The 15,992-nt window shown below is 38.3% G+C and overlaps 1 protein-coding gene across 1 annotated transcript in view; it reads left to right on the forward strand.

Annotated features, from left to right (window-relative positions):
• The first annotated feature begins 1,399 nt into the window (after positions 1-1,399).
• Positions 1,400-15,992, forward strand: part of CFAP54 (cilia and flagella associated protein 54) — a 114,487-nt gene continuing 99,894 nt past the window's right edge. The window contains exons 1-5 of the mRNA XM_062611329.1: positions 1,400-1,657; positions 6,853-6,958; positions 11,235-11,381; positions 13,498-13,669; positions 15,464-15,522. Of these exons, the coding sequence (XP_062467313.1) occupies positions 1,497-1,657; positions 6,853-6,958; positions 11,235-11,381; positions 13,498-13,669; positions 15,464-15,522 (645 nt within the window). The 5' untranslated portion in view covers positions 1,400-1,496. The remainder of the gene's footprint in view (positions 1,658-6,852; positions 6,959-11,234; positions 11,382-13,497; positions 13,670-15,463; positions 15,523-15,992) is intronic.

The following is a 15,992-nucleotide window of genomic DNA, read 5'->3' on the forward strand; positions in this document are numbered from 1 at the left end:
TTCATTTTCTACAGCTTCCACAGAAATCTGAGGAACCTGCTCCCTCTTGTGCTCAGCCATTGGCTCTCACCTAAATGGGTAGGAATTATCTTCACACATAAAAATCACTTTCCTGCTAACCCCTATCCTAGTCCCGCAAGACCTGCTGGGTGATAGAACCACACAGCTCCCAGCAGGTAACAATACAAAAATCAGTGTGTCAGATGAGTCAGACACATTAGTCATAAATGAATTAAAATTTTTGCATATTCCCCATAGTATCTAAATGATTCCCACATCATTTCCCTGGCGTGGCTAATGCAGTTATTTTCTGATTCCCATCATTCAGCATGCCAATGTTGCATGTCTCCCGCTGTTCAAAGTATAGTTCCTTTACTATCACCTGTGAATTACGTGGATGCACTTTTCAGGTACTTCTTCACTTTACTCCTCTCTATGGATCCTTTTCCATTCAGTGTCAAGAAACTGCTTCCAACTGGCCCTGGCTGCCAGGATTCATTGCTCACTCACTGAATCTCCAAGCTTTCACTTTAATGTTTTCAATTATGCTGTTCCTTTTGCTCATCATGACAATGAACATGCCAACATAGCTAGTTTCCTTCACATCCAGTCCCAACCCCTTTATATTAATGTATATAAAGAACTTGAAAACAAATAGGTTGCTGTGGCCACTTCCTATAACATCGATAAATACAGCCTGGTTGTTTCCTAGCTTGCTGCATTGTTTTTTAATAGAATTGCAGAATCACAGAATGATTTGGGTTGGAAGGGACCTTAAAGCTCATCCAGTTCCAACCCCCTGCCATGGGCAGGAACACCTTCCACTAAACCAGGTTGCTCAAAGCCCCGTCCAACCTGGCCTTGAACACTGCCAGAGGTGGGGCATCCACAGCTTCTCTGGATAACCTGTTCCCGTGTCTCACCACCCTCGTAGTGGTACAATAGATAGAACATTTAGAGGGTTAACACACTTTATTCTTTTATCTGTAGTCACGCAGTGATGCAGTCAGTAAGTTCAAAACGGCACTCCTGGTGAACAGGTTATTGAAGAACTGTCCCTCAGGGGACCTCCTGGCCTTGTCCCAGCTGCCCGCAGCAGCCTTTGCACTGCAAACAAACTCGATACCGCAACGCCTTGTGCTAGCAACTGTCCTAGCTGCTGTGGTGGACGGTGCCCTGAAGATCCTTCACCTGCCTCGGAGAGAGAAAGCTCAAGGAAAACCTGCTGGAGAGAGGTGCGAGGACTGGCGGCTCGTACCCTTCTAGCTGTGCGAGCCCCCTCACTAGCCCCCCGGCGGCTACCCCCGAGCCGAGGATCCCCTCCCCAGGGATGAAGTCAGACTGCATCCCCCCGCTGCCCCTCCCGGAACGGGGTTTCAGCGGGGAGCTCTCAGGGGCCCAGGGGCCTCCACGGCCGCCGCCGCCTCTCGGTCCCGGCGTTGCCCGAGGCCGTTGCTTGGCGACGCTGCGCGTTCCTGACGCGGCCGGATCGGAGCATGGCGCAGCCCCCACCGGCCTCTTTCTTCGGGGCCGTGGCGCCGGGAAACCCGGTGGTGGACAGATTCGAGGCCGAGCTGCGGGATGTCCTGGGCTTCCTCCGGCGGCTGCGAGGCGCGGGCGAGGCCAAGCCGCAGCAGCACAACCTGCACCGCCACGGGTAGGGGCTGCGCCTCCGCCCCCTCGTCGCTCCCCGATCCGGGAGCCACTCTCCGGTCCCACCTGCCCCTGCCTCAAACACCCCTTCCTCTACCGCTCTCCGCCTTCAGCCCCTACCCTGCGGCCCCCCATGGGGTCCCTCCGCGCCGGCTCCCTGCAGGTCTTCCCCTCCCGTCGCGGGGACCTCCTGCCCTTTTCCTCCTTCCCAGCTCTCTCCTCAAGCCGCATCCCACAGAGTCCCTTCCCTCCCGCTCCCTCTGGCCTGGGGAGCGCTTCATCACCTGCCTCAACTTCTCCGGCAGTGTGCCAAAACACCGGCAATCCGTTTCTTTTATTTGTTTGTTTGTTTTTTAAACCCCCAACATCTGAACGCCTCCTTTTTCAGCACTTCCTAGAAGCTAATGCTTTAGGGGAAAACCACAAGGTGATGCGGAATTTGGCAGCACCACTGTTGGCTGTGTTGGAGCTGCCTGAGCTTTCCAGGAGGAAAATCCCTTCTCAGTGCTGGAGCAACTGGCAGCCCACCAACATGTGCTACTTGCTGCGTGTGAGGGTGAAAACTTGTGGGCACGTACATGCCTTTAAAAGATGCACTCCTTTCCAGTAGGGCTACGTGAGGATAACACCACACAGCTCTTCTTGTGCATATGTCTATGTCTATGTTGGTATATCTTTATACACATTGATGCAGGCAGAACATATGGCAAATATAATTGTGTGTATTTGTTTGCTCGCATACATGCATATAACTGGGTATGCATAAATCTAGATTTTGTAATGCAGTTAAGATAGAGCAACTGGCATTTGTGTATGATTCATAGTGCATGCATATGTCTTTCATAGACTGTGCATTTCTCATGTAGCTCTCCCTACTGCATTTAGGTACATTAAGAGGTAAGAGTTCAAATATTTTTTTAAGGTACGTGGTTGATTTTCTATTTTATTATCCGAGTGGTGCTCTAAATTTACAGGTCTTAAAAAAAAAAAAAATAAAGTTTCCAAGCTTATCAAAATTTCATTCAAAAACAGCACTGGAGTTAGGTTACAGCATGGTTAGCTCACTTGGATGCACCTTCTACCCTTACCTGTTTCACTCAGAGCTTTCCTAGATGTAGTTCACAAGTGTCACTTCTCTAAAGGAGCTGTACTCAGATTCTGCAGCCAAGCTTTTGTCTGTGCTGGAGATCTTTCCTTATCTAAGCAGCCTGGATTTCTAATTTGTTTATGTGGTATGTTCATCATCAGGTCTAGGCTTTTACCTCTAGTGGTTTGAATCTCAGTATGGCTTTTTATGTTGCTTCAGCAGCTTCAGTGCTTTGCTGTTTTTAAGCCTTTCTTAGCTTCAGAACTTATTTTGCTTTAGCTGATCTGTATTCTTACTTTGAAAGTTATTCTCTCTAGTCCCCTTAGAAGAAGGAACACCATCCAGCTGCTTTAGATGCCTCCAAAATTACTGATAATGAACACATCCATTCTATCTTCTACACATTCATTGTATCTTATTGTTGGAAGTTGGGCATTCTGCATCTGATATGTTTGCAATGTCATACCTAAGTTACCAGTTTCTGTGATCACGATCTCAAAGCTTTTCTTTACTATGCCCTCTGGAGTGTTTTGGCCTGAATAGGCTGTGTCTTACTCAAACTGGTATTTTGAAGATGTGACATGTCCACACATAACTTGGTTGGCATGAGAGCATTTTCTCATCCAAAGAATTCTGCAGTGTTCATCATGGAGATGAGGACTAATGCTACGTGTATCTTGATCCTAGAAGTCACTGGTAATGATGATCCATACCAAAATTACAGGGCATTGAGAACATTGCATAACATAAAGCTCCCAGTAGCTCCGCATCCTCTGGCATTCTTCATTTGTATAGGGCAGTATGGCGGTAGAGGAAGACTGGAGTTCTGATTACTAGCATGTGTTCAGGCAGCTAGGAAAGTCATGAGTATTTATTTGTGATTGTGAAATTTCAGGGTTGTTTCTCCCTTGCCTGTCATTGATAACTCAAAATTGGGGTGTGTGCTGCTTACAGAACCAGCCTTAGTTTAGTTGTTCCTATGAATTTTTGAAGGTAATGGCTATTGCAGATGCTTTCCTAAATGCTCTAAAGACCTCTTGCTGTGTCATTTGTCAAGGTACTTTTCCTGGTATGGGTTGAGATCAAAGTGTTCCTGTTATTCAAGGAGCAAGAACACCAGCTTCCACATGGCAAGTATGTTCAGTTTAGAAAAAGAAAATCGTCAGCTTTATTCCTTCAATGCTGTCAGCCTTTGGTGTTGATAAGTCAACAGTAAGGCCATAATTTAGGCACTTACAATGTTCCAATGTAAGAAAAAATACTGAGGACCTGCTCTGTACTGTAATCATGAATATTTTCAATCAGAAGAAGTAGCAATGAAAAGTATTTTTTCCTCAACTAAACAAGAAGTTGTTTTACCCTACTTTCTTTTTTTGCAATCAGACCAGCAAAGGATTACAGTGAACTAGTGATTTTGTCTCATGTTGTGTGGTTTAACCACCCTTATTTAGTAAGACTTCTTTTGATCAGTATCAGAGAATCCTTTACTACCTGTAGTAAAGACTTTTGATCCTTAAGTGTAGCCATGTGGGCCTTATCCTGTGCACACTATTATGGGTTCGCCTTAGGGGGAAAAAAAATATTCATAGAGTGGTTGGAAATAAAGAAACTTAACCTCTGAGATGCAGCAACCCAGTATTTTTTTAAGAATTCACTTGCTTAACTTGTTATGCTGGTGTCCTACAGCCTGTTTAAAGGAAAGGCTGATGAGCTGTTTGGGAAGTATCTCACTCTCCTACTTTGTGTGAAAGAAGCATTCCTGTGCGATGAAATCACTTGTAGTTGGTCATGGCATTGTAGAAGAGATGGTTTACCTTATCCTTTGCATTGCAGTTGAAAGTCTAGTCAGATTCGTCACTATTTCACTAAACTAGTTTATTACAGGTTTGTTACTTGTTTTTTACATCTAAGAATCTCAAGTGTTCAAAATAAAAAAATGAAAATGACCTTTACTGGTGACTTGCCAGCCGATCAGTCTGAAAGAAGTTTATTAGTCTCTCCTTCCAGACCTTTTCACAGTCATTCTTACCATAGTTACTTTACAGCCTTAGAACCTGATTAATTACAATTTTTTTTTTTGTTTTCTTCTTTCTCCCTCCTCCCCGCCCTGTAGTATCCATCAATCCTCTTGGACTCTGGAAGTAAGCTTCTTCCAAGTCCAAAGGAGCACTGCTCAGATGCCCGACAGATTCCTTCACTTTGGAGCCTCTTTGCAGATTTCCCCCTACTAACTAGAGTGGGATACTTCTCTCAGTATAAGAAGTCAGTGGCCACCCAGGCTGTTAATTGCTTATGGATGCGCTAGGAGGGACTCATTGCCCATTTGGAAGGTGCTCTTCATCAGACTGGGCTATGGTTTCCTTTAAAAACATAGCGCCTTAGAACGTTTTATTCAGATTGTTTCTTTTGGCCTAGTTTGTGCTGTTACTGCATTTTTCCTTTAGGATAAACCTCTAGAATATCCTACTTATTTCTTTGCTGCTTACTTTCAAGAACTAAGCATTGTGCTGAGACGATACTTCTAGAAAAAAAAAGGTTTATGACTGTTGCAGTTCTTTGGTGTAAAGATCCTTTTGGCAGGTTTCTTATACAGCCATTTGTTTCATCTTGAAATGTGAAGGTGGCTCGCAGATTTCTGTATGCAAAAAATCATGTTACTTGTTCTTTTTTTTATTGTGAGTCTTCTTATAAGCTAAAATGAAGAGCTGTCTGGAAGACTGTGAAAATGGGTTCCAAGTTCCTGAATGTTAGAAAACAGTTTAAGAAAGTGTCTTGCATTCTAGTCTACCATCACTGTCTTAAAAGGTTGAGAAGTTCCAGCTACCTCACATTAATAAGCATAAGGTTTACATGTAAGAACTCAGCTAGAATGTTATTTTCAAACATTAATTCCTCTCTCTTCAGTTGTTTTCCTTCCTTATAAACTGCTACCTATGAATAATTTAACTGTTGTGGTTTCACAAGGCACTCTTTGCTGAGGTTTCTCTACAAGTGACTTGTTAAAAGAATAAATGTAAGAGACACCTGGCACCGTGAACACTCTCAATGCTACTAATAATTCAATAAAAGGATTCTTTTCTGAAAACTCCAGTTCTGCTTGTCAGTCTGCCTGATCAATTATTGTTTGTTCAGTTTGAATATAGCTTTCTGAAAGAAGTTGAGGGTGGAAAAAGGTGTACATTGAGAGCACTAAACCAACAGTCAACAGTCAGTAAGGACTGTAATATTGCCATGATGTAGTCAGTTCCTCTACAGAGAAGGCAGACTGCTTACAGCCAGTTACCATTTATGGGAGGCTTACTGGTTCAGCCAAATAAGTAACTTGTCACACAAAGTCATCCTTTAGGACTACTGTGGCTGGAATAACAGGCAGAGGCAACAGAAGAACATTGCAACTATCGCGTTTAAATCTATGTAACAAATGTATCATTTTTTTCTCTCTGAATCCTACCCTACATGATTTAAAATTTCTGAGCATTTCATGCCAAATGCAGTTCATGCTAGAGGCTTTCTAATGACTTTCTTCTTTTTGATTCATGGTATAGGTCTATAACCATGAGCCCTATAGCTCTGTACACCATAGCTCTATATAGACCCATGGCTTATTCCATGGCTACCTGTTCCCAAGTTTGCTGTTACCTGACATGCATTGTTATTTTGTCATCTTTGTTCCTGCTCTTAACATTTGTAGTTTCCAGGCAATAATCATTGTGAGCTGCATTTCACTGAGTTTCTTCAAAATGGCAAATTGCTTCTTCAAGCAGAGCCACTCAAATACTGGCTGAAAGGTGGGACAGATTTTTTACTTGTCACCGTATTTGAACAATGCAAGGGGATTAATACTAAGACATTTTAATGAGAATTTACACAGGAGAAAATTCATCCCATTTTAAATGTGTGATAAGAACTAGTGACAGAAATGAAACCCAGAAATGTCCTTGGCTGCCTGTTAAATCCAGTTTTAATGATCACTTGTTTTGAAATATGTAGAGGTTCAAACAGATTTGGAAGAAAGGGGTTTTCACAACTTGAAGTTTTCCTGATTTGTTTACTTGTTAAGGCAGGTCTTCTGCCAGTTTAATCTGAAACCTTTTCTCCTGTATCTTTTTTAGAGCAAATACTTTGTTTAATATTTGGATCAAATATAAGCCTCTATTGCCAGAATGGTATTACAATGAAAAACTTCTGAAAGTTGGTGATTCCCTTGCTCAGATCAAAGTAAGTAATATGAAAACAGAAAAGGCTCCGTCACAGTCTTTATTTTATTATGTTTCTATGCTACTTTAATTTTTAATCATATTTTACTGGAAACTATTTAGAAAGTAGTAAAAGCTTTTACAAAATAATTCCAGTGAGAGTTGGTGGTTTGGATCTCTTTCTTATTATTGTAAAATTGCCCTGATTTTTAAATTTTTTTTTTTTATATCTGTATTTTCTATGCACCCATAGCCTTTTTAAATACCCCAGAAACCGTCTTTAATATTTGTTTGACAGAGTACAGTGTCTGTCTGTGCCTTCAGATGCTGCTTAACTACAAATTGATGGTGATAGAGCAGTGGTGGTTTGTTCTGCTGAAATGTCAACTCTATGCTCAGTTAACCAAATATGAATTGAATGCAAAGAGTTGTCAGGAGAGGAACCGAGAGCAAAACCCAGAGTGCAATTACACATCACACAGCTCATATATCAATGATGCTTGTGTACCTTGAATTCTCTGTGCTGTTCTTGTCGCCCCAGAAAAGGTAAATCACAACTGAAAAAGATTCAGGAGCTAGGCTATTGAAGACTGAGAGCATTGGGAGTGTGTTTCACTACATGATAACTCTATTTTTATACTCTTAGTCATCTGTTACTGGCTACTGTTGGGATACTGGGCTCGTGACTATTGGTCAGTAAGGCTGGGTTTGTGTTATATTCATACATAATAATTGTCCTTTGTGTCTACTGGAAAGTCAGCTCTCAAAGGTGTGCCACTTATTACCTTGGTGATATTTGTGTCAGAAGATCATGTAAAATCTGGGGCTTTCAAGGGTAATTACCAGACAACACTCAGGAGCAGGTCAAAGATGTACATTTGAAAGCTAGTTGCAAGTCATTCCTATTAAGATTGAAGAAGGGTGTGTGGTCCTAAGTGATACAGTTATGAAGCAGAAATGTTGAAGCATTACAGAATTATAGGCTATTTTATTATGAAGGTGCAGTACTTGAGAAGTTGCTTGAGAAAATACACTTAAAGTTTGTAGAGAATTAGCATAAACTAGAGTAAGGGACAGCTCCTAAATAGATGCTATCCGCTTAACGTGATTTTGTGTTTGAAATCATAGAATCGTAGAATGATACATCAGTGGCTTTTTCTACTTTTTGCCACAAAAATATTAGAAGATACTTATTTGGTCAATAATAATTTCCTAGCTTAAAACTCTGGCTATTTAGTCCGTCTGTGTTCTGAGGTAGTCAAGTATACATTTTAACCATGTCCTTTAGTCTTTCAGGCCTATTTCAGACATAGATTTTTGATATTAGTTTTATAAAAAGTTGATTATAATAGAAAAATTGTATTTATAGCACAAAATTTTCTGAAGGTCTATAATCAGTAGAATTCTTCCATGCTTTTGGAAAGGTTTCTGTAACTTCTACTTAGTTTTTGAACATAATCATAATAAAAATTAATCGGCTAGACCAAGTTCATGTTTTTTTTCAGAATAGGAATATTGAATTTTAACATGCCTCCTCCCCTGGAAAGAAAAACAGATAATTAACATTGTTTTTAAAGTTAAAATATTTTTTTAAGAGCAGTCTGTTAACTTTAGCTTTAGGAAAGCAGTTAAATGCCAATTGTCACCCGTTTTCACCCTTTTTCATTCTGTGCAGCACGTGGCACTATTAGACTCCCTCTTTTCCCTAGAAAAGAAGAGGGTATAAGTGGAAATGTATCAAGATAGTTTGAGGGACCATCCTTTTCAGGAACACATCCCGTGAAACTGTTCTTCCACTTTTATGTCCTTCATGTATGGAATACAGAAAGGACAAATGCGATTTATACTATTCATGCTATGTATGGAAAGTGTATATATGTGGCTACTAGGTGAGCTTTTCCAAAGACTATGGCGACAGTATGAGTGTCAGGCAGATGTTACAGAGTCTTATATTTCCTTCACTGCATCTGCCCTAAAGCATTCTGCAAAAGTGGCCTGCCTTCTGCATAAAGATCAGCAAGCTGAATTTCAGCAGCACTTAATACTCACTGTTAGGTTGAAGAATGCATATGGAAAAGTCCACAACATTATAACTGAAGGCGTAAGCTCATGGTGTAGGTTTAGGAATACTAACAGAGATTCTTAAGGAGGCTTGAATAACTGCATTGTTAATAGGCCCTTCATTACCTAGGCATTTTCATTCATGTTTCCTCAAGTTTTCATAGCTTCTGGGCTGTAGGAACTGCTTGGAATATGACATAAAACTTTCAGGGCCTGGGAACTTCTCTCACAGCATACTCAGGCTATTTCAAACATATCAAACTGCTCTCTGTACTTTTCGTTGGCTTCTCATAGCACAACTCGGATGTAATTTGGCACTTACATTAAAGGTGCTTAGTGACCTCACCATGGACTGCCTAAAAACAATCTAGAATGCTGAGTAAAGACTAATGCTTGCAACATCAGTCCTCTAGTGTAAGGTGGTTTTCTACAGTAAAGCTTTCAATAGAATTGAAAAAATTGTTTTGATGGCCAGCCTAAAACTTTGAAATGAGGTTTCTTTGGAACTCCCATGTTTAAGAGCATTGCTTTAACTTTACAAACCTAGTTTTCATTCCCTCAGTTTTTTCCACTGAGAAAATGAAAAAAAAAACAACTATGAGAAGGATGTTAGTTAATGTATTGCTGGAAAGATGAATGGGTTGTAACACCAAGTTCTGTGTTAGCTGGGGTAGATGCTATGCCATAAATACCCTGGTGTGGAAAAACTACTGGTGATTATTTTAAATTTTAATCAATCTTTGTTATATGGTACTTAATGATGCCTAGTCTTTAAAAATGAACTATTGAATATGAGTAGTCAATGGGTATGCAGCAACTTAACTTTCTGTCCTCTTATTTTTTAATGCCTTCTCACTTTCGATGCCTTCCTATTATATATCTGCTGGCTGGATGGACACACCTAAATTCATTATGTCATCTATCTGGAAATTAGTTAGCCCATTAGTCACCATACTGATCATTACTGACTCATTTTTTATCCCTCCTTCTCTGCCTGTATCTGCTTGTTATCTCTGATCGTATATGTTTATTTTGAACTGCTTGGGAGAGAAATTACCTCTTTTTTTTTTTTTTTTTTTTAATAATTAGTAACTAGCTTAATGGTATTCCAATCCATGACTTTGGATTCTAAGAGTTATAACAGCCTGAATCATAGTACTAGGTTACACAAGTGACTGGCTGTCCATGGCTGTCCATGGAAAGTAAAAGTTTCTGTATATGGTTGCTGCTTTCACACAGCAAAGAGGACAATAGGGCCATGTGAATTAGACTCCTCAGATGATTAAAAATTCAGGGTAAGTATTACATGGTAGTAGGAATTTATATTGAAAAAGTGAATACAAGGAAATACTTTCAAATTTTCTGTGATTAAATATGAAAGATATGTATGAATACAAATTAGTTACTTTTCCCCTCAGAATTTATCACAGCTGATGTGTGTGTGCACTAGAATTAGTGAAGTTGGTAGAGAAGCCTCCAGATAATCTTTGCTGCAGGAAGTGGAGAAGGTGATTCAGTAAATGGCACTTCCACATCTGAGTCAGAGCTGAACCATAGTCTCAGCATGATGTTAAGAGTGGCTCAATATGCTGCTGCAGAGCTCTATTTTGAATGAGACATAAAGCTCAACATCCTGTTTGTTAACAGTTCTTAAAGACCCAGTGACAATTTCTGGTCTATTAATGCTGACTTCTTGGCCATATGTAAATTCAGGTTGTCACTTGTTTCATTCTTTTTTAGTTCATTGTTTTCTTCCTTTTCTCTTCCTCTTTGCTTTTATAAAAAAAATGGCTTTGACATCAGAGAAACAGGGCAAAGAGAAGTACATATGATTTATAAAGCTCTACATTATGAAGTACTTTTCTACTTTTCTCAGAAGTATAGTATCATTATCATTACTGTTGCAAAGCTGCAGGACATTCCAGGAACCCTTTGAGTTTATTACATTAGCCCAGGATTATACTTTACAATTGTTCTATGATATGTCATCTTTATGATTAAAATAAACAGAAACTCCCAAACTACAAGGTCTTCTTTAAAGCACTTCAGCCTTTCATATGGTGAGTGTTCACGTTTGAAATTACATGGTGGAATGTTTGTATGAAACTTTAGTGTTTTACTTCCTGCTGCTCTTTTGCATTGATACTTTTTAATATAAAGATAATAGAAAATAACATGTTTTATAGAAATAGAAATGTATTATACAAGCTAGAAAAAGAACATTATTTATTCTTCAGGAGTATAAGCTGGCACTTCTACAGTGCTATGGAAGATATCTTCAACAGTTCATTTCTGTAAACCTTGATGATATGACAGATGATGTACATCAGTTTAAATCCACCTTTTTTCCAAATGGTTTCAAAGACAGAAAAGCAGCTCTTACGGTAGGTTGTTTGCTTGTTTGGGGTGGGTGGGGGATTTGGTCTAAGACATTCATAGATTCAAAATAAGTAGCCTATTTTATCTTCCACAGATACTCTATACTAATTAATATTAACTAATCTTCAGTAGTTTGTGGATATGGATTGTACTGATATTTAACAGCCATATGTATGGTATGAACATCCAGAGTTGTTGCATGTTTTTAGGGGGATTTAAGTGCTTATGCTTTGGTGGCATAAGCCAACTACTATCAACTTAATGTTAAAAAGACAACTCTTTCTAACTGTGTTGTTCTGTAACTGTTTACAGCAGTTTTTGCTCTGAAACAGTTGCTGTTAACCACTCTTAGAATCAGGATATGGGTAAAATTTTGATAGGTGTCCTGCAACTGCAGAAATTTCTGTATGGTGTGATCCAAGAACAGGACAGAGTACAAGAGAATTAAAACGTACTGCAATTTGGACCATAAATGTGCAAAAATATGGCATGTAAAAAAAGCTCATGACATAGTAAAAAGTGTCATTGCGTGACTATCAATAGCTTATTTGCTCACTGTGAACAGAGGCAGAACTATTCAGTAATAGTTTTGGCAGTACTCTAAGCTCTGTGAAGCTGAGTAACCTCAAGAGTATGTTGGCATTCTTTTGTGTTAGTTGCCTATCAAGGTATGGGCTTGCAATTTATCATTTGTTATCCATGGAGGAAAGTGTTTCTGTAGGTATAGTCTGTATGTTAGATTTTACCTTAAGCAATTCTTTGCTGAGAAGCTGTATTTTCAGTATGGGGTGGTTATTTCAAAATAAGCTAATGCAAATTATACTGTGATCCAAAACAACAAAAAGAAACTGTAGGGATCTCCTCTGTATTGAGCTAATCTAATTCATATTCCTCTAGTCAGAGTTAGATTGTAAATAGGTGTTTAGTGAGGAGAAAAAAGAAGTTTGCTTAAAAGCTAGAAGCAGATGTCATGTTAGAAGAGATGCTCTTTTTATATTATTTTTTGTTTTTCAAACATAGTTCAGCTTCCTAGAGAGAATATGATCAAAGACTATGTTAATCCATTTTATTTTTTGTATGTTTAATAAATATTTTTATATAAATTTGTATAAATATATAAATACATTTAATAAGTAAATTTGAAGTTCCAGAGATGGTTTCTCCTGTTTTCTATTTGTCTGCCTAGACCTTGAATCAGTCCTAGTGCCAGATGTTATCATCTATACTAAAATGCCTGTTCTAGCACTTGGCCTTGAGACACTGAGATACCCCTAGATTTTTTTATATGAAATCTAGTTTGACAATAATCTCTACAACTGGAAGTTGATAATGATAATATGCCAAATGATTACATTTAAAGGCAGGTTTCTATGACTATCTTTTGATTTTTAATCAAAAGGAAAAATCAAAGGAGGAAATCAAAGTTATTTCAAGACTTGAAATTTCCAGTTTCAGTGAATTTACTACAAAAAAGAATACAATTTCAAATATTATCAGGTTAGTAGTTTTCTGAGATGTTGATAGGTACTGACTGGCTGTGTCCCACTTAGATCTTTTTATCACATGTTGGTTTGCTCACATGATACTGCACTCCAGGCAAGACTGAGATCACCTCATGTTAGGTATTACAAGGAAAAGAAGGAAGAATGCATCTGTAGAAAAGAAAAGCAATGGATGAGAGTGAGAAATAAGGTATGGAGAAGTAAAGTGCAGAGAAGTTAAGACTTGCCTTAGTTTACAGCAAGCATCTACAGAGAAGCTAAGAATTAAAGTCAGATTCTTTGAATATCAGTTTAATGCCTTGCTCATAGTTTCTGCCTACGGCCCTTTCAACAGCCCTAGTGCACTAGGTTTATTTGCATCCTGTGATGCAGTGGAAACTGACTGAGGCTAATGGTACAGCAATCTTAAAGCTTTAGCACTTTCTCCGTATTTCAATGTGCCTTTCAATGTCAAGCTGTTTTTTTTGTTGTTGTTGTTGGTTTTGTTTGTTTGTTTGTTTTCCTGGATACTTGATCTTTTTGTATTCACCAATTTGTTGTACTTCACTGATGTGAAACTGATACATGCATGTATTTGAACTATGTAGATTAATGTTATGTATGTTTCCATGTATTTTAGTTCCATGCTTTGCAAGAAAGAAATGTTTGCATTTATCAGATGGTTTGCAGCAGTGACAGAAATCTCCAGAATCAAGAGTCCCTGAAGACTTGCTTCAGTGTCTTGTCCTCCATACGACTCATTATGCAAGTGGCGCTACCTCAGGAAAATTTGTGTTGGCTAATCTACAATGGTACCACAGGCTTTCCATTTACATTTCTTTGCTAAGCAAATTTGTGGAGGGAAACTTTATTCTTTAAGGTCAACCTAAAGGTCATGAATAAATCTCTAGCTACTCTTCCATCACAGTAGGGATTTTGGCAATTTTTTTTTTTTTTTAAATAAGGGATTTTTAAATTGAAGTTTTCACATTGTATGCCTTTTCCAGGTGATCTGTTGAAAAAGTAACAGCTTTTTCACCATTGCTGTGGTTAGAATGCAGTAGTAAAATGAAATCTAAGAGCATAACGAGGGCATTTTCTGAATGAACCTTGAGTAAAAATAACCCCAAACTCTCAGGATTTTGTTATCAATAAAATGTTCGTGTTAATGAGTTTGTTTTTTGTTGAAAAGAGGATTTCAGATATAAAAGTAGAAAATGATTGTCTGACATTACATCTTCGTGTTTTTTAAATGATCTTTAAGGCTAGAGTTAATAATAAAACTTTTAAAAAATACCCCATGTCATACAAGAATTTAAATCTCTGTAGATAATTTTAGTGTGCTACTTTTAAATGCTTGAATTAGATAAAAAATAAAAAGAGGAAAAATGGAGCTTTCAGGAACTAGATACACAGAGATTATTTTTTTTTTTTTTTATATTTTTCTGATACTGCTTTGAAAGGCAATGTTAGTCAAAATCTGCTGTTACTGATTTGTTGTGCTATGGTCAATTGCTGCAATGTAAGTTGGGGAGATGATGTGTTTTTAATTTAATGTTGGAAACTACTTTCTCCAAGCTATAACTGGTCAAAGTTCATATCCTTCTGTTTTGCTGAGAATGCTGTTGCCCTCAGTCCCTACTTTTGAGGTGTGGCTTTTGTTTGTCTGCTTCTATGGGAGAAGAATTAAAATGAAAACATACTCTCCTGCCATTCCTAAGTCCCACTACCTGTGTGTGGGACAGATCTCTGTACCAAGCCTAGACAATAATCTAATCTAATTAGAAGTAGTCAATAACTCAGATTTTCCCCAGTTCCTGAATATTTTTCTGTAGTTTCTGGCAATAGATTTAGTGACTTGTTACACATTTGACTGATAAAAAGAAATCTTCCTAATGCTTGCTCCATTCTTGCTTATTGGGATAATAACACTCTTCTAGCTATGGCAGTTGACATTATTGTGCCTCTTGCTGCCACCAGTGTCTCTTTCTGAGAGATTCCCCCATTACACCCCGCCTTGAACTGCAATGTCTTTTATATTTCTGGGGCTGATTTCTGAAAAGGAATGTTGTGACATAGCCTAAATTAAATATTTTTCTGACAGGATTTTATTTGTAAGTCACTTTGATGTTCTTGAAAAGTATTCACAATCAATTTTCTTCATTTGACAATCATACTTAATATCACATAATAGTGGTGGTGTCTGCCAGGACAGTGCCATGACAGACTTAAAAGAATCATGTAAGGTAAGGTCTGTGAAGAGAGGTAATAGTTTTTTTTAACAAGAGCCTGGCATTTGGATATAAAAATAAGATTTTTCTCTCTATCAGTTACTTAACAAAAACATGCTAGAGTGCATGTTTAAGATTTCATTCTTTAATCATACTACTTCATTGTGTAGGTACTTTTTAAGCTAATATCATCCAAGAATTTAATGCCTTCATCTTCTCTAATTTAAAAGTCATTATAGAAAAATAATTAGTTTATTTTTTAGCCTCTGGAAATAACAACTCAGATATTAAAAAAAAAAGTTTCAGTTTGTTAGCAGAACAGTTTCATGTAGGATTATAGAATTTACCTAGGTTTTATTAATTTTGATTTTGCAGGTACTGTTCAGATTTACACCATATGCAGACATTTGATGATGATAGGTCAGTCTGCTAAGGTATGGCAAAATAAAATGCACCTGTATTTTGCATAACACTGTACCCTTTTTCTATTTCATTGTCATTGTCAATAGTAGCACTTCATCGCCTGCAAAATGGCTGCTTTTTAAGCCCTCATGCCTTCATGACTCTGTTCCTTTCTCAGCTGTGGAATGGAGTCCAGCATAATATCTTGCTGAGATGGGATATGTTTCAGTGTTCTGCATCAAATCCCAAGAATTGGTCTTTTGTTTCTTACAATGTGGAAATGTACTGACACCTGGTGGCTAGATTTTTAGTTGTAAATACTTGATAAAAATGACCTTTCCCTTCCCCCTACCCTTTTTTTTTTTTTTTTTTAAACTGTGAGTGTAATTTTTGTTTGTCTTAGCTGTACTTTCTTCTCCTAAAACTTGAGCACAGTTTGACTAGGCCTTAATCCAGGAAATTTTCTTATCTGTTATTATATTAGTCTTTCATTGAGCAGGAA

This window comes from Pezoporus occidentalis, unplaced genomic scaffold (assembly GCF_034315485.1).
Source record: "Pezoporus occidentalis ecotype Australia unplaced genomic scaffold, CSIRO_AGI_Poc_V1 ctg152, whole genome shotgun sequence".
Lineage (NCBI taxonomy): Eukaryota > Metazoa > Chordata > Aves > Psittaciformes > Psittacidae > Pezoporus > Pezoporus occidentalis.